The sequence below is a fragment of the Notolepis coatsorum genome (assembly GCF_963971535.1).
Source record: "Notolepis coatsorum genome assembly, chromosome: 1".
Lineage (NCBI taxonomy): Eukaryota > Metazoa > Chordata > Actinopteri > Aulopiformes > Paralepididae > Notolepis > Notolepis coatsorum.
In genome coordinates this window covers 136,858,190-136,882,129 of record NC_140165.1, presented here as the reverse complement: position 1 = coordinate 136,882,129, position 23,940 = coordinate 136,858,190, and the positions used below count along the sequence as shown (strand labels likewise).

General features: G+C 45.9%; 1 protein-coding gene across 1 annotated transcript in view; it reads left to right on the top strand.

Moving 5' to 3' along the window:
- The window catches only part of frmd3 (FERM domain containing 3), a gene marked incomplete at its 3' end in the record, with an annotated part of 254,619 nt that overhangs the window by 72,868 nt on the left and 157,811 nt on the right, over positions 1–23,940 (top strand). The window contains exon 3 of the mRNA XM_084314149.1: positions 12,734–12,776. Within this exon, the coding sequence (XP_084170275.1) occupies positions 12,734–12,776 (43 nt within the window). The remainder of the gene's footprint in view (positions 1–12,733; positions 12,777–23,940) is intronic.

Sequence of the window (23,940 nt, the reverse complement as noted above, 5' to 3'; positions counted from 1 at the left end):
GTACAAGTTGTATATGTTGTAGTATTCTTTCATATTGATGAGAGGGGTGCAGTTAACCATCTCCTTTTACACATAAATACTGTATATTGCTACTGTACTCTATATAGGTATGTACTGTATACTGGTGTTTGTTTATTTGTTTATTGTTATTTGCACTTACAAACATACATTCTGGAATAAAATAAGTAAAAGAAGAACAGTTAAAATGTGCAGAAAAGGTAAAAGAAAACCAAGGGCTTATAAGCAACCTCCCCTCTTAAACCTATATAGGATAGCTACACAAACCCCCCCCCCCCTACATTATGCACAAACACACATGCGCATAACCCTCTCTCATACACACAGATACATACAATACAGCATTATACAACTATTATAATGTTGGGGGAAGAAATAAAAAAGACACAAATACACATGGATACTATAGACTACAGGATCTGTAGTTATTTTTTAAGCTTACTTTTAAATATATTTAAAGTGGAACATGTTTCTATTAGATTTTGTATATCATTCCACATCACTGCACCTTGATAAACAAATGAGAATTTGGCAACAGAGGTCCTACCGAAAGGAATGTGTAAGTCTTTATTTCTTCTTGTGAGATGTGCATGATAATGAGAATTAAACTCAAAATAAGTTTGAAAAAAATTAGGCAAAGATAAAGGAAGACCAATTACTTTGTACATAAGAACCCCTGTTTGATACTTGTTGACCTCATAAATTGTGAGTAGTTGCAGTTGTTTAAATAATGGTTTGGTTGGGGCTAATTAAGAAGAGTTGGTTGCAATTCTTACAAAGGATTTCTGAGCTCTATGGATTGTTTGTAAGTAAGATGGGTAAGTGCTGGCCCAAATTATATTGCAGTAAGAGATGTGAGGATAAATTAAACTGTAATACAAAATGAGTAATGTGCTCTTTTTTAATAGTTTTTTAACCCTTTTTATAATGCCCAACGATTTTGAAACCTTCTTGCAAACAATTTCACAATGATTCTTAAAGCAGAGTTTCTTATCGATATTGACACCTAATAATTTCACTGGTGAAACTTGTGCAAGTTCATTGTTATTGATACAAATCTTGGTTCCGTCTGAAATGTTTTTGTTCTTATTTCTAAAAATAATGAAGTTAGATTTTTTGACATTGAGTGATAGCTTGTTTAACTGAAACCAATAGGAAAAATGGATGAGTCCAGAATTTGCTTTATCAATAAGGGAATCAAAATTCTTGTCAGTGACGAAGAGATTTGTGTCATCAGCAAATAATATAGGTGACAATAAACTGGATGCATTTGCAAGATCATTCACATAAATCAAAAACAACAAGGGTCCTAGAATGGACCCTTGTGGAACACCACATTTTAGTACAGCCAGCTGTGATTGATTACCATTGAAAACGATAGGTTATGTAGATAACCTAGTTATATTAGTATTGGCTAAGCGTCCCGCTCTGAGCCTTACGAGATACTCCTATCTCCTGTGATACCTAATGTATCTCCCACGAATAAAAACACATGCACCCCACCTGTATGGGGCCCCGCCCCTTATGGTGGCACCGCCCATATAACCATGACCCTGGTCATGAAACACCCTTCCTCGCCAAAACCCGTCCCAGGAAAAGATCCCTCAAGAGGGAACTCAGGGCGCGCAGAGCGGGACGCTTAGCCAATACTAATATAACTAGGTTATCTACATAACCTATCGTTATATTTCGTATTGCATCGCGTCCCGCTCTGAGCCTTACGAGATAATGGGGAAGAGCGGGCGCGAGACCCGACAGATGTACCCCCTGAGGACCCGTAAGCCCACATCAAGGGGTGCGGGGAGCCCTGTCACCCCATCCTTCCTAACGAAGGGGGGGCGCAGTCAACTCCACCTGAATGCGAACAAGAGGGAGCCAGAACCCCTTGAACACACCGTACAGGCGGAACCACGTGTGACTCAACACACTGCGGCCCATACCCATACACTCCTGCTACCCGACCAAAGGACGGGAAGCAGGAAAGGCCACAGACCCCAGAACCGCCTGGGAGACAGAACCCCCGGTCATGTCCACGAGGTAAAACCTTACAAAGGGGCCCGGTGAGGACCATGAAGCTGCAGCACAGATGTCCTCCACCGAGGCCCCACCCAGGAGAGCGGCAGAGGCAGCCACCCCACGAGTGGAGTGCGCCCTGACGCCCCCAGGGGGATCCTGCCCAGCCAACGTGTAGCAGAGGGTAACACCCTCGCACAACCAATGGGACAGGCGCTGCTCCGACAGTGCCTTACCAGCACGAGCCCCACCGTAACAGACAAAAAGCTGGTCGGAACCCTGAAATCCTGAGTACGGCTGAGGTAAATCCCCAAGCACGGACTGGACATGACAGGTGAAGGCCCGCATCTAACTCACTAGTGTGAGGAGGAGGACGAAACGCCTGAACCACAATATCCCGGGAGCGGAAGGAACTCCGGATATTCTTAGGCACGAAAGCAGGATTAGGTCGCAGAGTGACACCGCAATCGGTCCGAAAAGACAGGCACTCTGGACGTACCGAGAGAGCACAGAGCTCACCTACGCGTTTAGCGGAAGTGACAGCCAGAAGGAACGCGGTCCTGAAGGACAGCTGTCCCAACGGCGCCCGCTCGAGCGGCTCAAACGGGGCCAAGGACAACCGACCGAGGACCAATTGAAGATCCCAAGTCGGAGCCAAGGAGCGTTGCACCGGCTTAACGCGTCGAGCGCCAAGCAGGAAACGCTTCACAAGAGGGTGGCTGAACAAGACATCCCCTCAAACCCCTCATGATAGGAGGATATAGCTGCTGCATATACCCTCACCGTCGAAGCCGACAGTCTATCAAGGAGAGACTGGAGGTAACTAAGGACAGCATCCAGGGGGCAGGAGACTGAGTCCCGGCCCCCCGCCTTACACCACACTTGGAACATACGTCATCTGCCCGCGTAAGTGCGACAGTGGAGGGAGCATGCGCATTCCAGATGGTAACACCATCAGGATCAAGAACCTGCGCCCCTCAACGTACCCGTCCCAACAACTGACCTAACAGATGTATGGGGAAGAATCCCTGGCGGCACGGCATCGGTCCCAGACCTGCCTGGCCATGTCCAGACACAATCCTCACCCGTCAGGATGAGGGCCGCCCCGCGACAGTACACCTGCACCCACATTCTCCCTGCCGGGGATGTGGGGAGCCCTTAGGCCGCGCAGATGGAGGACGCTCATAGCCAGCCGCCCGCCGCCTGGTGCAGACAGGGGGAGCGTACTCCTCCCTGCCTGTCGATACACGACACTGACGTCGTATCGTCCGTCCTGATCAACACCATTTGTGGACCAGAAGGACCGCTTTCAACACCAACACATTGAACGTAGCGCAGACCGGGCAGCATGGTTTGCCAGCTGCCCCCTACTGCGTTGGCCCGACGCATCACCAGCGAGGGAGGCGTCGGTGAAAACGCGACGTGAGACAGCGCCGTAACCGTCCTAGGACGGAACCTCCCGAGCGTGTTGACAACACGCTCTGAGATGGATGCCCATAGCCCTCCAACCGTTGACTGGGAAGAGGAATACTCTACACCCAGTCTACAGCAACCCCAGGCTGGTAGAGACCTGCCTGGTACGAGACCTGACGATCCACCTTGACCGCGAAGGACCAGAACGTCATCAGGGCAGAACACTCCGTAACCCCGGATGACGCAGAGGCCCCAGTGCGGCCTCCACGCACTTGGTGAAGATGCGGGGAGCCAGAGAAAACCGAACGGCAGCCTCTGGTACTCATACGCTAACCCTGCAAAGGAAGCGTAGGTAAGCCCTAGGATGGAAGATCGGGGATGCGCATACGCATCCTACAGGTCTATGGAGGAGAACCAGACCCCCACCTGACAGTGTTCAACAGGTAGGAGACGATCCAAAAAATGCTGAACCTTCCCATGGGACAGGTCCAGCCTGGGTCTTACACCCCTCCCTCCCGACTTCTCGGGCAGAGAACACCGGGAGGAGAACGCCACGACGATGGCTTGCTTCGTCCACAGAGATTGGATCTCGTCGACCAGAGCTGTCCCTGCTGGAGACCCCGACAACAGGGTCTGTACCAAACCTGAAAACGGGTGGGGTTGTGTAAACACAAGTCCCCGCCTCACCATTCTCTCCATCTACCTCGACATATGGTACTGCCGTAGTCATATGTGACGACACTCCCAACGCACCCGCCGTCACGTGGCGCAGGTCCGCCAGGAACTGTAGATAGTTGGCCCGGTCCCCCCGCTGTGCGAAGACAACCCTGGAACCGTGCGAGGAGCGCGTTCCGTGTCGGAACACCTGCCCTGACACCACCCACGAGGCAATCGCACCCAAGGGGGAACCCCGACAGAAAGGGCCTGTCTGATACGGGGGGCTTCCGATCAAAAAAGCCCCCCCACTGAACACCCCTCCAGAACATGCTGAAGGAGTTGTTCTGCAGCCGGACATGCAAGGTGTAAGGCCCCCATGGGTTCCTACACACCGTAGCCCTGCAGTGATATTACTACCACCCCAAACCATGTGAGCTGCGACCACTTGCCAATATTTCAGGAGTGGGAGGCACCAACATGATACCTGGCCTGGCGAAGGCGAGGCCGGGGAAGCCCGCACTGTGTGCCTCAAAAGGTTTCGAGCCCCCCTGCTGACAACACTTAAGTTGACAGACGTAACACCAGGCTCAACCAACACAGTTCAAGGTGTGGGAGCCGCTTGACAGCACAACATTCTCACGGACAGACCCAGGCTCAGCCATCAACTGGGTGTCAGCCCCTGTCCCCATGAGAAGCGAAAAGGGGGGCCGCCCGCGCCTCAACGAAGGCACGCGGCCCGCAGCCAAAGGAAACAATCATACTTTTTTAGAGCCCACTTCTTCCGCTGGTGTTGGGGAAGGGAGTGATCGGAGAGCGGGCTGCTCGCGGCAGGACGGTGACGGCTTGTTTGTTCAAGCCGAACCCATCCTACATGGCCGATCCCTCGGCCGCCAAGGCTGTCGGCCTTGTGGACACCTGTCGAATCAACGCCCAGGATACCTCTGGCGGGGGAAAAACATGGCCGCCTGTCGAGGGCCCCGTCATCGCCGCTGACGAGGCCGTGCTCTCTCTTCTTCTGGCTGCGCGGTGTGAGGCGGTGTAGGGCCTAGGACAATACCGCCCACGCTCCAGCAGAAGACCAAAATCCCCTGCGGAGAGGGGAACCCTGAGCGGTTATAGCTTGCGGCTGGGTCAAAGCTAATAACGTCAACAACCTCGCGCGATGTGTCGACGTCGGCTGGCCCCAAGGCCCCTCCACCAGACACCATTTTTTTTAAATAGAAAAAACACCAATTCGAACACAGTTCTAATCGTTGCCAATTCCATACCGTGGCGGTACAAGCCTTAACAGCCCACCAGCCACTCGCCAGGCCGACCCACCCAAGGTGTCGGCCGGGCGGGGCATTGTTTCAATATATCAAAAACAAAGGACTGACGTTAACATGGAGCACCAGTGGTGATTGCAAACAGCACCCTCCACTGTGGTGTGCACCATGAAAAGGTTAAATGAATAAAAGAGCTAAACCACAAAAACTGTAGAATGAGCAAACCCATACACACAAAGTTAAGGGGAGACGGACCAGACCCGTCTTCATTCAAAATATTCACAACAGAACACCAGCCCTAGTTTAGCCCATTTACCAAAAAAGGTAAACAAAGCCCCCCCCCGCACTACTCCCCCAGTATACCGATTGACCGTCAGTATGAATGGTTTGAGAGGAGAGAAAGCTGTAGCAAGACAGACCTTCTCATAGCAGAGTGACAAAACGAAACAATAGCCCCCTACACAGGGCCGCCCCAGGAGATGGGGGGCCTCGCGTCTAAAAACGCACAGGGCCTCACATTTCTCCCAGGCGGCCCTGCCCTTATACTACTGCAGCCTAACGCCAGGCAATGTGGGACCCAAGACAACAATTGCCTGTGCACAGACACGCAACATGTTTATCATGTCGGCTGGACCCATAGCCCCACTACCCGACGCCAACCCAGATGGGAACACCGTTCAACAAACCCCGCCGGAACACAAGGTAAAATACCTGGCTAGGAACCTAGCCACGACCTACCCCGTTGTCAACTTATTTACCCGAAAAAGGTAAATAGAACTCAAAAAACCCCACAACAGCTACCGACTGACCTTCATTGATGAACCGGGCAAGAGGCGGGAGAGTGACAACATCTCACGGCGGAGACATTAAAACAGCATAGCAATTAGCAGTAGTAATAGCATGCGGCAGTAGCGATAGCATGTTAGCATAGCTTTAGATGTTTTAGCAGCACGCCCAAGACAGCCTGGAAACCGTTCCCTGCAGAGAACGTTCACCAAACCATCCTGCCCCCGGCGCCAACACACAACATGGTTGTGTTAACAAAACAAACCAGCATTACTAACACTAATACCCATGCCTGAAGACACAGGGCCTACCTGAGTACAAGCTGGCCCGACAGCCAGCCTTGTACAGCTGAACCTCGATGTGCAGTCATCAAACGAGGAACATCACAGGCCCGTTGTGTCGCCGAAAACATGCGTCGAAGATGCCAGGGGCCAGCAACCTCCGGTAAGCTTCCAACATTATTAATCTTCCTTAATCTTTTCATTCCGCTAGCTCGTATGGTGCACGCATCCAATACGCTGGGACGAAAATAGAGGAAGGGTGTTTCATGACCAGGGTCATGGTTATATGGGCGGTGCCACCATAAGGGGCGGGGCCCCATACAGGTGGGGTGCATGTGTTTTTATTCGTGGGAGATACATTAGGTATCACAGGAGATAGGAGTATCTCGTAAGGCTCAGAGCGGGACGCGATGCAATATGAAATATAACTACAAATTGCTCTCTGTTGTTTAAGACAGTAATTCTCAACCCATTGTATAACCTGTTTTTTAAGACCATAACATGACATTTTTGATAATACAATTTCGTGATTCACTGTGTCAAAAGCCTTTGATAAATCTAAGAAAATGCCTAAGGTATATAAATGTTTCTCCAGTGCAGCTGTAATTTAACTGATTGTATAAAAGCCATTGACTATAACATATTTGCACTATCCACACTCAGCATTCCAGGATATGTTATTAATTCATTATTCAAACCTTTATTTAAACTTAAAACTATCTGTTGAGGTTGTCCTCATTTTCAACAATGTCGAGTTACTTGCCAGTTAAAATAAATAGTTAAAACACAGAAGAATATAAAATTTAAGAAAAAAGATCAGTAAATCAGTTACACATCAATAAAATTAGACAACAAAGCACATGCTGAAGATTCTTCCAAGAAGTTGGTGAACTAAAACAAAAGGCTGACTTTCCACATTCAGACTTAGCACAAGGGACCTTACGCATTTCCAATAATGACCTTATAGATAAACAAATACCAGTGATTATTACTCCTCTCTGCCAGAGAAGACCAACCCACTAGACTAGAGGACACAGTGGTGAGTATCATAGCTACAATATCACCACGAGTAATAAATCTGAGGACAGAATGATAGACCGTGTCCAGGAGTTTAAGAGTGGAAGGAGCAGCATTTCTATAAATGACATCCCATAATCCAACACTGATAGGACACTGAAAGAGAAACATTGTATCGGATGTTATGTGTGACCTGGAGGTGAGAGGAGGTTTATGGAGGTGAGAGCAATAAAATAGATATTTCAGAGATAACAGCTGTGGTCAGAGTCTAGAGAGGTATAAATAAGTCAGAGTTATACATGTTTTCACCCAGATAGGGAAAGAGATTTAAATCAATGACATCCTCCTTTGTATGGTGTATAGAGGCTTGACAAACCTAGCTATAGTTAGTACATAACCGTATATGCCTGGTACAGGTAGTTGGAAGCTAAACAGTTATTCAATTTCAAACCATCCTGTGTCATTATGTGCTATCTAGATCACTTAGTTGAATCTACAGATTTGTATGTTAAGGCATCTCAAGTATTGTGGATAAAATAAAGAGGTTTTCCATCCATGTTGCTATAGAACAGAGGGTGACTTGAACCAAGACAGAGAGGGGGTATTTAAGACCACACTATGGATTAACATCCATGTTGCTATAGAACAGAGGGTGACTTGAACCAAGACAGTGAGGAGGTATTTAAGACCACAGTCACCACACTATGGATTAACATCCAGGTTGCTATAGAACAGAGGATGACTTGAACCAAGACAGTTAAAACCACATTATGGGATTAACAGCTGGTGTGGGTGTCAGTGTAAAGAGGGGTCTCTGGTCACATGACATGTCACAGTGTTATTAGGTTGAGGGACTTGAAGGAGGAGTAACTTCCTTCTAACCTTTTCTATAAACCTAAGCTGAGACTGAATTTATGTTGGACTGGAGGATGCAACGACACGACGGTATGTGGGACCAGGACATACGGGAGAAATGAACCTGTTTGTCAAGTCGCTTAGGTCGCTTAATAGTTAAGTTGGGTATCAATTGATTCAGTCTCTCCAATACAATAATTATCTTGTCATTATGTACCACTACCTTGTTAACAAGCATTGATTTGTATGCAGTTATGTCATAACGTCATAGCCTTATTATTGTAAAAAAAAATTCAAATTGTTCATCATCATTGAGAAAAGAAGTTTTGTGCAATCTATTTTATACGCATCACTATCCTAATCAATATTTCTGTCTCTAGTAAACAGCATGGACTTTAACTGCATTAAGCACCAGTTTAAGATGAATAAGTGCATCCTGCAGAGCATAAAAGGAGAGCTGGCTAGCTGTACAGAGTCAGCAATACAATTTACAATAGTGTCAACAACATAAACATGCACTTGACACCTTCTCAATGAAGAGACAATGTCATTAATATAAATTGTGAAAGAATTCAGACTGGGCACTTCTGGACTTCACACCAGGGTGGCAATTATACGACGGCCACGATGCCCCTCGCTCTGGCCGCTGTGCCCCGAAAATAATTGCCCCGGCCAACATGGCCTTCGTGCCCCTAGCTGTCAAAATATAGAGGTTTTAACATTCGGCGGCCCTCGTATGGGCCGTCACACCTGCGCGTGGGATCCACGCACGTCGCGGCACTTTGCTCTCGTCTGTCGGCTCCAGGCTGCATTTCTCAAGAACACGCTGCACTCGACTCGTCGCATGTACCTGGCTACCTCGCATAAGCATAACAATAGCGCATGGAATGCAACCCATTTCATGGTATTCACATTCACAGGTTTGGTGTGAACGGTGCTCTGCCTGAGTCAGACCATCGTTCACACAACATTTATGGGAACATTTATGCACGTGCACGTGCGTGCGCGTGACATCAATAAAACGCGTGCAACCAGAGTTGAAATCACCAACGCATGCCTGGCGAAAATTATTGGCGACCGTTGTAGCCAAGGAGGGTCTGCTCCAAAAGCGATCCCAGATGAGCAATGATTGCAAAGAGAAGGAGGCAGAAGAAGACCAACAAGTTAAATTTAAATAAAAAAAACAAAGGCACACAACCGAGCCTAAATGAATGTATAAAGGTAGGCCATGTGGGTGAATGTGAGTAAGGATTTACTCAGACAACGGTAGACTCGGTTGATAAGGTTTATTAGCTTACAACCCAATATAATTGGCTAGAGAGACCCGGAGAGAGAAAACTATGGTCTTTATAGGTTGTAGAGATGGGTGTGTCCAGGTGAGGGAGATGATTGGATTGGATAGGGGGGGGGTGTTAGGAGATGGGGGGGGGGGTGTCAGGTGAGAGGGGCGAGGTAAGGAAGGGGAAAGGTGAGTTAGGAGATCGGGTGGGGGGCATGGTTTGGGGGGGTTGGAGGTGAGAGACGAAAGGTGAATGGATGGGGGAGGGTAATGGGGTGGGGGGTGGTTATTATTCTGCCACAGCCAAACAAATGAAATTTGTGATATATTTCTATTTAATATAAAAAAGTTAAAAACATTTGTATTTTGTGTAATGTGTTTTTTTTGTATTGTGAAGTTAAGATGTTTATTCGTAGGTTCCAAATCCACGTATTTTATTCAATGGCCTTTGTGCCCTGGCAACTCTGTGCCCTAGCATGTGGCCTATGTGCCCTGGCATGTGGCCTTTGTGCCCTAAAAAAAAGTTGTGACACAGAAGGCCAAATGGCCTTGCCCTTAAAATGGTGTAATTTTTCCACCCTGCTTCACTGAAATCTCTAAAATAAATTATTCTGAAAGCAACCACAGGCCTTTCCATCTAAACCAATATAACATAATGTTTGTAAGAGCAAAGGATCAACTGTATCAAACGCTTTTGACAGATCCACAAAAAGAGCAGCACAATGTTTCTTGTTGTACAAAGCGGATACTATATTATTTGTAACTAATGTAATGGCTGAAATAGTGCTGTGATTGGCTCTGAAACCAAATTGGTACAGATTTAAAACAGAGTGACCAGAAAGAAATTCCTTGAGTTTGTTATTTACATTTGATTAGATTAGATTAGATTAAAATGTATTGCCATTATACAGCACGAGTACAGTACAATACAAATAAGTTGGCATCTAACCAGAGTACTGGTATACAGTATAAATAATAATAATAATAAATACAGTCAGCCCCTGTTACCCCACTCCTTAGAGAGCTGCACTGGCTCCCCATCGCCGCACGAATCCGCTTCAAGGTCCTCGACCTGGCATATCGTGCGGCGAAGGGAACGGCTCCCGCCTACTGTACCTCCGGTCAATGGTCTCTACTAATAATAATAACTTCGTTTTATTACATGGCGTTTTAACATTCGCCGAAATGCTTGATTGTGATTGGTCAATAGCCCCTGTCAGCGGTGAATTATTTTTCGATAACCACCAGTGATTATTGTTTTTCGCAGCTGGAGCAATCAAGCCCACTGACACACACTGTTTCAGTGCAATCAGACACACCTGCCGGCGATAATAATAATCACTTTATTTGGGCTGACAGAGCCACAGAACAACTGCGTCTGCATTTGATCTCGTCTTGTCGATGGTGTAAAATGAATTAGGTATATGACTATACTCGGTCATTGTCGCAAAATAATTGACCTTCACTGACGTTTAAAACACCTCGGCGATGCGCCTCGGTGTTCTAAACTTTGTGTCGGTCAATTATTTTGCGACAATGACCTCGTAGCTATACATTATCCCTTACTTATATAGCGCCTTTCAGAATACCCAAGGTCGCTTTACATGGGGGGGGGGGGGGGGGGGAATAACAAAAGTAACAAACATAGTGGACAGACACAACATACAAAGTGAGAAATTAGGGGTTAAAGGCCAAGGTGAAGAGGTGGGTTTTGAAGTGTTTTTTGAATGAGTCCAGAGTTGGGGTGTTGCAGAGTTCTGCAGGGAGTGAGTTCCAGAGGGTGGGAGCTGCCACGCTGAAAGCTCTGTCCCCGATGGTCCGCAGTCTGGTTCGGGGAATGGAGAGCTGATCGGTGTCCATGGATCGCAGGGACCGTGACTGAGTGTAGGGGTGGAGGAGGTCAGTGAGGTACTGAGGTGCCAGAGCGTGGAGGGATTTGTAAGTGAGCAGGAGGGTTTTGTAGGTGATGCAGGATTTGATGGGGAGCCAGTGGAGGTGGGGGTGATGTGCTGCCAGGGTTTGGTGCGGGTTAGAACCCTGGCAGCTGAGTTTTGAACATACTGGAGCCTGTCCAGGAGGCGTCTATGCTTTTACCAACGCGTTCGTGTTTCCGGGTTCCCGCTTTGCGCTCTGATTGGCCAGGTCATGTGACATGTGCGCCAATCGTGGGACGGCAAGTTCTGCACCTATTTCCGGGTCGGAAAGCCTGCAAACTACCTAACGCCTAGTTTATCATTGGTTAAGCTTAGGCGACTCTTTCGAAGTTGGTTAAGGGTAGAGTTTGGAATCAGGGCAGGCGTTCTATCGCCATGCTCTAAGACAAACTCTAACCTTAACTAACTTCGAAAGAGCGCCTAAGCTTAACCAGTGTAGAAACTTGCGGTCCCACGATTGGGCGTACATGTCACATGACCTGGCCAATCAGAGAAACACAAACGCGTTGGTAAAAGCATTCAGGCGTCCAGGAGCTGTCACTGTCAGCAACCGGCGCTGCCAGCCCCAGCAAAATAACATTAGCTGGTACACTGTTGTCTTTGTTTTTTTGGTGAATCCAAATTGTCAGAGGCTTGGTTGTTTTTGTTTTGACATAGTGATTCCAGAGATTTACCAGAGATTCCGGGATTTTAGCTAGACAAGGTAACATGGAAATTGGTCTGTAATTATTTTAATAATTTCCATCACCACCTTTATGTAATGGAAATATGTTTGGCGATTTCCAAATACACTTGTTGAGATAGAAAGATTCAATACATGTATGCGTTAATTGCTTTGTGATAAATGAAGCCGCCAGTTTTAGAAAAAAGGATCCAATTAATCCTCTCCAGTTGAGCTCCTGGAATCAATGGCTTCCAAAGCTTCAAATACATCACTAACAGGGAAAGGCTGAAAGGTAAACTGAGGAACATGGCTCAATGTGGAAACACAATCATCATTAACAAGGGGGTGCCTGAATATTCCTTATCAACTAATGTTCTGCTCCAGGAAATGGAAGGACCTTATTTTGGGTAACATCTCATCTCTTCCTAATCTCTCTCTCTCTCTCTCTCTCTCTCTCTCTCTCTCTCTCTCTCTCTCTCTCTCTCTCTCTCTCTCTCTCTCTCTCTCTCTCTCTCTCTCTCTCTCTCTCTCTCTCTCTCTCTCTCTCTCAGCATTGGCTGGAGCCCAACAAACCTGTGGTGAGGCAGATGAAGTGTAAGTGCCCCTTCTGTGTTTTTCAGTGTGTGTATGAGTGTGTGTGTGTGTATGAGTGTGTGTGTGTGTGTGTGTGTGTGTGTGTGTGTGCATACGTGCATGTGTGCATACGTGCATGGGAGGATGTGTATGTGTGTATGTGTGAGTATACTTGTTTGTGTGTTTGTTTGTTTATACACACGTATCTGGGGACAATTACCCCTTGGGGGGGGGGGGGGCGCTCTGGGGACATGCCCTCTATGTTGTCTCCTGATGACTCAATCAGACAGACAACACCACACAAACACTCTGGTATGTTCTCTCACCTTCTCCCTCTGTTCCCTCCCCTCTATCTTTCTCTCTTTCTCTCTCTGTTTCCATCTATAATTTTCTCTATCTCTCTCTGTCTCTCTCTCTCTCTTTCGGTCTCTGTTTCCATCTATAATTCTCTCTCTCTGTCTCTCTCTTGCTCTCTCTGTTTCCAAGTCCCCTCATCGATGTATGTGTTTTGTGTGTCACTCTCTCTCTCTTTTTGTTTCTTTGTCTCTAAGTACCTTCTCTCACATAGACATGACATTATTGTTGTTGTTGATGTTATTTCTATGTGTAACTGAAAGTGAGTCATCATTAGCCCTTGTTGGACATGCACTCGGGACAATGCGCAGATAATCAGATGTGGGCATTGCCCGGAGTTGCCTTTTAGGACATGTAGCACACAGCATGCAATTCTCCGGGGGAAGATGCGTTCTGACATATGGAAATACGGTGCTTGGTTTAGGAGAGGGGTGGTTCCTGGATAGAGAGAGGGCATGACGAGCAAACAGCGTTTCATATCAGTCATCCATCCTAGGTCAGACAGCAGAGCAAACTGGCCAGCATATATCATACAGTACATACTATGTCATATATATCATATATATTCAAACCAAAAGCAAAAGCAAAAGCTGAACTATTTAGCAAATTAGGCTAACTTAATAATTGTTTCATACTGGCTAAAACACTGAGAAGCACACATAAATGTACACGTTTTTTGCAGTCTTGAGACAAACTCACTCAAATCTTGATGGGAAAAATGACTTATGTGTCACTCTCATCCTTTGTGGCAATGACATTGAAGAGAATGAAGACAACACACATATACATTTGATCAATAGGCCTACGCCCACGCGCTCGCTGTGTGAATACTGCGGACAATGATATGATTGTGTGCGGACATGGGGGCGGGTTGTAATTACGCAGACTTAAGACTAGGGAGCTGGGAAGGTAAACTGCGTGGAATCATTTGCAAGTTCATATTAATGAATTAACCGATTAATGTGCGGTTAAGATCAGGAGTCCAGTGCAAGTCCGAAAGGGGCTATTGTAAGCAGGCGGATGTGCTTAGTCAACCAACACAGGAATAATACATACATAAATACATATATAAATACATTTGAATTAGAGACAGAGAAACAAATATGGGTGAAGAGAGACGAGAGTAGGGCTGGGAGGTCTACCAGGGTGAAGAGAGACGAGAGTAGGGCTGGGAGGTCTACCAGAGTGAAGGGAGACGAGAGTAGGGCTGGGAGGTCTACCAGAGTGAAGGGAGAAGAGAGTAGGGCTGGGAGGTCTACCAGGGTGAAGAGAGACGAGAGTAGGGCTGGGAGGTCTACCAGAGTGAAGGGAGAAGAGAGTAGGGCTGGGAGGTCTACCAGAGTGAAGGGAGAAGAGAGTAGGGCTGGGAGGTCTACCAGGGTGAAGAGAGACGAGAGTAGGGCTGGGAGGTCTACCAGAGTGAAGGGAGAAGAGAGTAGGGCTGGGAGGTCTACCAGAGTGAAGGGAGAAGAGAGTAGGGCTGGGAGGTCTACCAGAGTGAAGGGAGAAGAGAGTAGGGCTGGGAGGTCTACCAGAGTGAAGAGGGGAGAGAGTAGGGCTGGGAGGTCTACCAGAGTGAAGGGAGAAGAGAGTAGGGCTGGGAGGTCTACCAGAGTGAAGGGAGAAGAGAGTAGGGCTGGGAGGTCTACCAGGGTGAAGGGAGAAGAGAGTAGGGCTGGGAGGTCTACCAGAGTGAAGAGGGGAGAGAGTAGGGCTGGGAGGTCTACCAGAGTGAAGAGGGGAGAGAGTAGGGCTGGGAGGTCTACCAGAGTGAAGAGGGGAGAGAGTAGGGCTGGGAGGTCTACCAGAGTGAAGGGAGAAGAGAGTAGGGCTGGGAGGTCTACCAGGGTGAAGAGAGAAGAGAGTAGGGCTGGGAGGTCTACCAGAGTGAAGGGAGAAGAGAGTAGGGCTGGGAGGTCTAACAGAGTGAAGGGAGAAGAGAGTAGGGCTGGGAGGTCTAACAGAGTGAAGGGAGAAGAGAGTAGGGCTGGGAGGTCTACCAGAGTGAAGGGAGAAGAGAGTAGGGCTGGGAGGTCTAACAGAGTGAAGGGAGAAGAGAGTAGGGCTGGGAGGTCTACCAGAGTGAAGGGAGAAGAGAGTAGGGCTGGGAGGTCTAACAGAGTGAAGGGAGAAGAGAGTAGGGCTGGGAGGTCTACCAGAGTGAAGGGAGAAGAGAGTAGGGCTGAGAGGTCTACCAGAGTGAAGGGAGAAGAGAGTAGGGCTTGGAGGTCTACCAGAGTGAAGGGAGAAGAGAGTAGGGCTGGGAGGTCTAACAGAGTGAAGAGGGGAGAGAGTAGGGCTGAGAGGTCTACCAGAGTGAAGAGGGGAGAGAGTAGGGCTGGGAGGTCTACCAGAGTGAAGGGAGAAGAGAGTAGGGCTGGGAGGTCTACCAGAGTGAAGAGGGGAGAGAGTAGGGCTGGGAGGTCTACCAGAGTGAAGAGGGGAGAGAGTAGGGCTGGGAGGTCTACCAGAGTGAAGGGAGAAGAGAGTAGGGCTGAGAGGTCTACCCAATATGTAGGTATACCATTGTGGATCCATGCAAAGATATGTATTTTGACTATACTGTCATCCATGTCGCAAAAAAAATCGTTGTGGACGTGGACACCGGTATAGTAGAAATCCATACCTTTGCATGGATCCACAACGGTGTATCTACATATTCGGTAGACCTCCCAGACAGTGGAAGGAAAGATGCAAGGAATCTCTTTTGAATTTTTTGGAACAACACAGGCCAGAGGCTTACTTTTCTGTGACAGACCACAAAAATACAATCAAATAAATTTCTCTCCTAAGGTCACGGTCAGGAAGGTGGGATATCCAGCTTCTCTCTCATGTAATCCACAAATAGACTCAAAATATTGTGGGGGAGCCCCGAATTGTGAGAAGGATTAGTTCCTGTGCTATTTTGTTATCTGGAGTTTAGCTCCAGAGAGATTCTCATTGTTTTCCCCTAATATGCCAAAAATAGCTATCATAGGATCTGGCTGAATTACCATTTTGAAATAATCTGACAGTGTTTTGAAGACTGAACTCCAATAAATGGACACTACCAGAATGAGTGTAGTAGAGATGCCAGTTAAATGGATTACGAGCTTTGTGAATGTTTGCAGACAGTACTGTTTGCACTCCAGTCAAGTCAAGTCAAGAGTTTTATTTGTCACGGCATACAGGGCATACAGTGAAATGTGGGTGGCCAGAAGTGTATGACTGCACGTGTCCCAAGTCTGTGATATGTAAACCCGCGTCAATATATATTTCCTCATCACTTGATACATATTTATGGCCATTATCTTTTGGGTTGACGACTAACTTGACAGAGAAACCAAACACGGCACATGTCGACCTGCTGACCCTGACATTAACATTCATGATGGTACCAGTTAGACCATTGAGAGATTTGTTCTGAGATATCGTCATGGTGGTGGTGGTGGTGGGTAGAGCCATATGAAATCCGCGTTCACGGAGTCGCGGACGGAATCGCGGAATTAACCAATAAAAATGGAATCAACTGCAAAACGTGGAATATTGCAGAATTTGGCCTAATCTGGACTGAAATTCCGTTTTTGGGTGGAACGTTTGGTGCACACGCGACCGGGGAGGCGGGGACGCTAGAGCGGGTTACACACAACACAGCAGTGCTCAAGCGTCTCGCTGCTTCGGTGTTAACATTGTCAAGAAGCTAAGAAATTCCGCAAAAGCCCTAAATTCAGAGCAGAGCAGTATCCTAATGACTTTTATGCCTCCGGCGATAAGGTGTTTTGCAAATTCTGTCAACGTTCCGTGGACTGGACCTGCAAAAACACTTGCGACACTATTGTGATTAAATGGCTATGTAACGTTAGGACATGATAGCTTCTAGCTAAATCTAGTGCACCCATCCATTTGTTTAATGCAAACGATTGTCATTACACACTGTCCTTTATAAACTAAATACACTTAAATAGCTATGTAACGTTATAGGACTATAGATGGAAATGATAGCTTCTAGCTAAATCTAGTGCACCCATCCATTTGTTTAATGCAAACGATTGTCATTACACACTGTCCTTTATAATCTAAATAAACTAAACTAAAGGTGCCTAAATTATGCATTACTATATTTCATCACAATATAATATATATAGCTAGGCTACTGACATTGTCATTGTGATAATGTCAGTAGTAGTTAGCTGTATCTGTTGTTTACACTTGAAATGTGTATTTTTATTTTGTCACAATATTATTTTAAAAATATTGTGTAAAATTGAACTGTATTTCTGAGTTGCAGCACTTAAAAACATTAAATGGACTGTTATATCTTATTCAATTGTGGACATTTATTCATTCCCACTTATTAGACACTATTTCTGATGGTAAAATGAGCATAAAAAGCAAAATACATAATTCTGAAATATTAAAACGGAAAAAACGGAATTTGGGAAAAAATTCAATGGAATTTGGAAAATAATAAAACGGATTTCATATGGCTCCAGTGGTGGGGTGGTGTAATGGTGTAAATGAGCACCGCAAATTGGAGTATAAATTGACTGAAGCATGTGATTGGATGATATGTGGACTGAAGCATGTGATTGGATGATATGTGGACTGAAACATGTGATTGGATGAAACACTGAAACACACATTATGTGTGTTATTGTACAACTTGGCAGAGAGCTGGTAGTAGAATGGGAAGAGGTGAGAGTTCCTGTACCAGATACGTGTCATGTTAGAGCAAAGCCTTTCTATGTTTGTCAGATCTTGCCCACCGTGACATACAGTCCTTGCTAAAATGGCTTGTTAGCAGTGAGTCAAACACAGACAGACAGAAAGACAGACAGATATACACACACGCACGCACATGCACGCACACACACACACACACACACACACACACACACACACACACACACACACACACACACACACACACACACACACACACACACACACACAATGAAACACTTGGACACAGACAACGCACAGCCATAATGTGATACACAAATACTGTAACTCTGAGACCAACAGAACTTAATAAAGTTGTACCTTTATTAATCCCCTTGGGGAAATTCATCCTCTGCATTTGACCCATCCTTTTTTGAACAAATGTTTTTTATTTTCCCTTTTTTAACATAAAACTAGACACACAATACATTAACAGTAGAAATCCACAAAAGATCACAGGACTATGACCGACATAATAATAATAATAAATCAAAATAAATGTAGATTAAAAGATACACACATAATGAATACAATACAATACATATGCTCTTGCTTGCTCTTCACTCTTTCCTTCTCCTTCTCTTCCCCCCCACCCCCCCCATCAGGACCCTTTCTTGGACTATCCATCCATTATTCTGTTTAACGCCAGGGATTACAAGTTCATATGCTATCCTTTATCTTCTCCACCACATCTAACCAGATTGCTATGCTGGCTTCATTAACACCTAAAATTCGTGCGGTAGTCTAGATAAATCACATCGAGATAGGTAAGAACCCATACCTTGCGGCACATTTTATCCGGTTGAATCCAGCGTGATGCTATCAGCTTTTTGGCAGCCGTGAGACCGGACAAAATTTGTCTCTTTACATGTACAGATGTTGATAACTGAGAAACATCATTCAACAACAATACAGAAGGCAGTACAGGTATGGTCAGAAATAAAAATTCTGATAATTGAGTGGTTACTTCTTCCCAGAATATCTTAACAGGAGGGCATTCCCAATACATATGCATAAATGTACCAATATTACCGTTTAAGAAGCTTCTATCCCCAGGCCATCAGGCTGCTAAACGAACAATGAATGAACACTACACAACAACAACCACCAAACGCACATAGCACACACATCCACACGCACACACTCACTTAAACAAACACACTGTAGCACCCACTCCACACACTTTATAGCACACACCCACTTTAAACAAACACACTGTAGCACCCACTCCCCACACTTTATATTTATTGATGAAGGATTGCACTACAACTCGTACACCTTACTGTAAATTGTACCTAAATTGTACCTCATCCCATTTCTGCTTTGCACTAGATAGTACTGTACATTAGTACACTGCATAGTATTGTATATTATATGGTAACTCAGAACATTGTACATATGTCTATACCGAACACTGTGACCTCTTTTTCTTCTTCTAAATTACACGTATACTATGTTTGATACTATCTTGTCTAGCACAGTCTCTGGAGCGTAACAGTAAGAAGCATTTTGTATGAAAGTATTCTGTACTTCTGTATGACAACTATTAAAGAAACTTGAAACTTAAACACAAGGAGCATCGAGGGTCTTGTTTAAGCCCCATTAGGTGCAAACGTCTAGGAGTTAAGTAAGTCCTATGAATAAAATTAAGATTAATCTGTTGATGATCCGGGTTGCGTGACGACAGCCGATCGTTTGCCCAGACTTCATCCCAATCAAAATCTACTTCCAAGTTTGGTATATCCTTTCTCCAAACTAAGTCTATGGGAAGGACATCATATGAGGACGTAAGTAAGTGACGATAAAAGTCAGAGACGAAGCCTCTCAATGTCTCCTTTTCATAAAATAATTTGTGATATCTGTGGTGCTCAAGTGGCACCTTTAATGGGACTCCATGAGCCCTTAAAGCTGCTCTTAATTGTAGATAGAAATAATAAGTGGAGTTGGTGAGGTTAAATTTGTTAGATATATCTTTATAGCTGCAGAAACCCCGTTTGTTGAAGACATCCCCCAATGTATGTATGCCCTTCTTTTCCCATTTGGTAAATCTGATAGGTTGTTGTGCAATAAGGAGTAAATTGTTATTAAATAGGGGAGAATGACTATGCCATTTATGTTGGTTAATAAAAAAAAATCTGTGTATCACGCCATATCCGGATCACATGTGTAATAAGAGGGCCAAATTTCAAGTTGCATTGCTTAATTGATAAGTTGGTGTATACTATATCCTGCAGTCTATGTGGTGCCACTACTGTATGTTCTCCTCTAATGGTCTCCAGGATACAGATGCTTGAGAATCAAACCAGGTGATCAGTGGTCTTAAAGAGAACGCTTTAAAATAGTAATTGAAGTCTGGAAATGCTAAACCCCCATCGGCTTTATTTCTCTGTGCAGTGGATCTTTTTATTCGTGGAGGTTTGTTGTTCCAAATAAATGTATATGCAGCGGAGTGTATTTTTTTGCCAGTAACCAACAGGGGGGGTAATGGCAACATCGAGCTGAAGAAGTTAATTCTTGGTAAAACATCCATCTTAACTATTGATGCTCGGGCCTGTACTGAGTTTTTTAGTTTTGACCACCTGCTGAAGTCATTTGTGATCCTATCTAGGAATCCGGTATAATTATACTTCACCGTTTGGCATATAGTGGGGAATATTTCAACTCCAAGACATCTAAAGTGTTCTACCATTGGTATATTTACTGGGAGGGAGGTAGCCTTTGCAGTCACATTAAGTGGAAGGAAGGCCGATTTTGGCCAGTTTATCTTAAATCCTGATAGATTGCCAAAATCATCTATTACCTTGAGAAGACGAGGCAGTGAGGTGGTAGGGTTTTGCATGAACAATATTACATCGTCCGCATATAAACTAATATGATGCTGTGTGCCCTTAATTGATATCAGCTCTATGGACTGAGATTGTCTTATATACTGTGCCAAAGGCTCTAGGGATAGATCAAATAGTCCGGGACTAAGAGGACAACCCTGTCTGGACGAACGCGACACAGGGAAGTGTGGGGAGGTGAATTTACCTGTTATAATCATGGCTGACGGATCTGTGTATAGTACTTTGATCATATTAATGAATCCATCTCCTAACCCCATCCTTCCAAGTACTGCCCATAAATAAGACCATTCCAACCTATCAAAGGCCTTCATCGCATCCAAAGATAATACAGCTATAGGAGGTAAAGATAATACAGCTATAGGAGGTAAAGATAATACAGCTATAGGAGGTAAAGATAATACAGCTATAGGAGGTAAAGATAATACAGCTATAGGAGGCACGGCATCCTTGCTGGCGTCTATCACATGCAGTATCCGTCTAATATTATCCGTGATCAGGCGGCTTCTTATGAAGCCTGTCTGATCAGGATGAACTAAAGATGTCATATGCTTTTGAAGTCGGATGGCTAGTACCTTAGCGTACAGCTTGAGATCGGTTCTGAGGAGGCTTAAGGGTCTATAACTACCGCATTCGGTGGGGTCTTTGTCTTTTTTAAGGAGGACAGATATGAGTGCCATATTAACGTCCCTGGAGAAGTTCCCCTCTTTGATTGAGTATAAAATCATATCAAGTAATAGGGGTCCAATTACATCCCAACATGAGAGGTACAGTTCTGGTGGGATACCATCCCATCCAGGGGCCTTACCACTTTGCAATTCAGATATAGCCTCCCTAAGTTCCTCTAGTGTAATAAGTGCATCTAACTGTTTAGCGTCTTCCTCTGAAAGTTTAGGTACTGTAGGTTAATTTGATCAAGAAATGTATCCAGTTTATTATGATCGAAAACCACTTCTGATTTGTACAGGTTGGAGTAAAACGCACTGAAAGTCTCATTGATTTTTTTGGGGTCTGTAACAAGTCCCTGTTGGTCCTTAATAGCAGGGATATCAGCAATTTGACCCATCCTAACTATTTAGGAGCAGTGGGCACCCGGGGACCAACTCCAGTTGTAATGTCAGTACCTTGGTCATGGGAAATGGCAGGAAACCTAACATGCATGTTTCTTTGGTATGTATGTTTGTGTGTGTGTGTGTGTGTGTGTGTGTGTGTGTGTGTGTGTGTGTGTGTGTGTGTGTGTGTGTGTGTGTGTGTGTGTGTGTGTGTGTGTGTGTGTGTGTGTGTGTGTGTGTGTGTGTGTGTGTGTGTGTGTGTGTGTGTGTGTGTGTGTGTGTGTGTGTGTGTGTGTGTGTGTGTGTGTGTGTGTGTGTGTATACTATGACTGTGACTGTGTGAAATCTGTACTCCAGGAGGGGATTTGAGTGTGTGTGTGTGTGACCGACCCATTCTAATGCTCCCTGTGTCACATTGTCACATCGATCCCACAACCTCTGTTATGTATCGTATAGCTTACACTCTGCTCTTAGTGGAACTATCCCTTTTCTCCACATGCACACACCCATCCGCCTGGCCACACCCACATCCGCTCCTCTACATAAGCGGGGTTGTGGCCACACCATCAGCTCCTTCCCTATTTTCACCACCGAAAAAGTGTCTGTAACACACCACTTTAGAGTTTAGTGCCAAAATAGTTTTCTCTCTCACTATTTTTCGAGCAAGTAAAGCGATAATGTCTTCACCACTGGAGAGTCTAGAAGATGATGATCATTCTGACCTCCACCGGCGCTTTGCATTGGGGCATGCATCGCTGAGCAATCCCCGCCGGCATTGTCTCCGGCCCTGCAGCTGGATACTATGCCTCGGGAGACGTTCGGCTGTGTGAGAGCTGACGGTCTCCCTGGGCGGGTGATGTTTTTGCGACGCGAGCCTCGGGTGTGTCAGTTGTGAGGGGACAAACTGTAGAAGCTTGCGAAGGTCGGCTCCACGCTGGAATCCTTTCGCTGCCGCTTAGCGGCGTGGAGGGGGTTCTAGTCTGATGCCCCACGATAACATAGCTCCTCCTCAGTGAAGTCGTAGCTTTGTTTTCCTGGGACCGTGTTTCCGAATCTGTGGTTCAATTCTCTGGACAAACGGATACCCTCTGCCCCAGCGCTGGCCCCGCTTCTCGAGACATAAAACACCCGGCGCGAGGGGGGTGAGCTTGGTGTTCATTATGAGAATATCTCCAAGCTCAGGTCGGCTGCAGCCCGCGTGGATGCGATGCATTTGCTATGGGGCTTACTGCCGATACTGCTGTTGGTAAACACCGTCCTGTGAGTGGGACGTGTGTTGCCTTTTTCCCTTTTTTCTTCGGATAAAAAGAGGAAGAGACAGCGGCTGTCAGTAGTGTTGGCCTGTATCGCTATTTCCCACGTTGTACAGCTTCAGTAGTAGTTAAGCTACAACGTTAGCTGGCGGATACGCTCGGCTTGAAACGTTAGCTTGATGCTATCAGTTAGCCTGGAGTTAAACTGTTAGCTTGTGTTACAACCATTGGCGCTAGCCGTGAGGAAGTAGCAGGCCCTGGCACTCTGACTACGGCGTCATCTCTGGCGGAAGATGTCGTCGGGCCTGCGCCATGACGACCGCAGGAGGGGGGCGTTGTGCCGGAGCGAGGCTCCAGCTGCCGCCGCTTCTGGCCCAGCCAGTGAGAGGCTTCGTCAACGTGGTAGACCAGCCTGTGTTGCGGCCTTTCGTCCTGCGTACGAGGTGCAGGTAAGATGTCCATTGGACATTACCCCACTCTTCCTTCCTCCCCCTCCCGAATGTTTTGATTAATAACGATGTCTTTGTTTAACAAAACATGCTTGCTTCACTGCATTTGGGGATACGACGTGTGCTGTGTGAGAATTGTTTTGGTCGCTGTCTTGTATAGCTTGGGTTTTAGCATTTGCCAAGGCTTGTGTCTTTCTCTTTACCTAAAAACGGTGTTGTTTTTTACATGAGTAAAAATTAACAGTTTTTTTGTTGTATGATGAGAAGTTGTGTGTGTTCATGTAACGTTTAGACAACGTGGCTGAGTCCACAACTGGCTGGGTGTTAACCTGCAGCGCTGTACATAGTGGCATGTGATCGAGGGCCTGAGTCCTCTCTTAGCTTGTTCTTTTCTTTACTTAAGGGTAATGTTAAAAATAACGAGTGGCAACTTTTTTCCCACATAAGCAGAGCCGTGGATAAAACCTGTTTTCAAACAAGGTTATCGGCTGAGGCTGGCGTGCATGATGTACAGCTTTACTCTACAGGTGAGT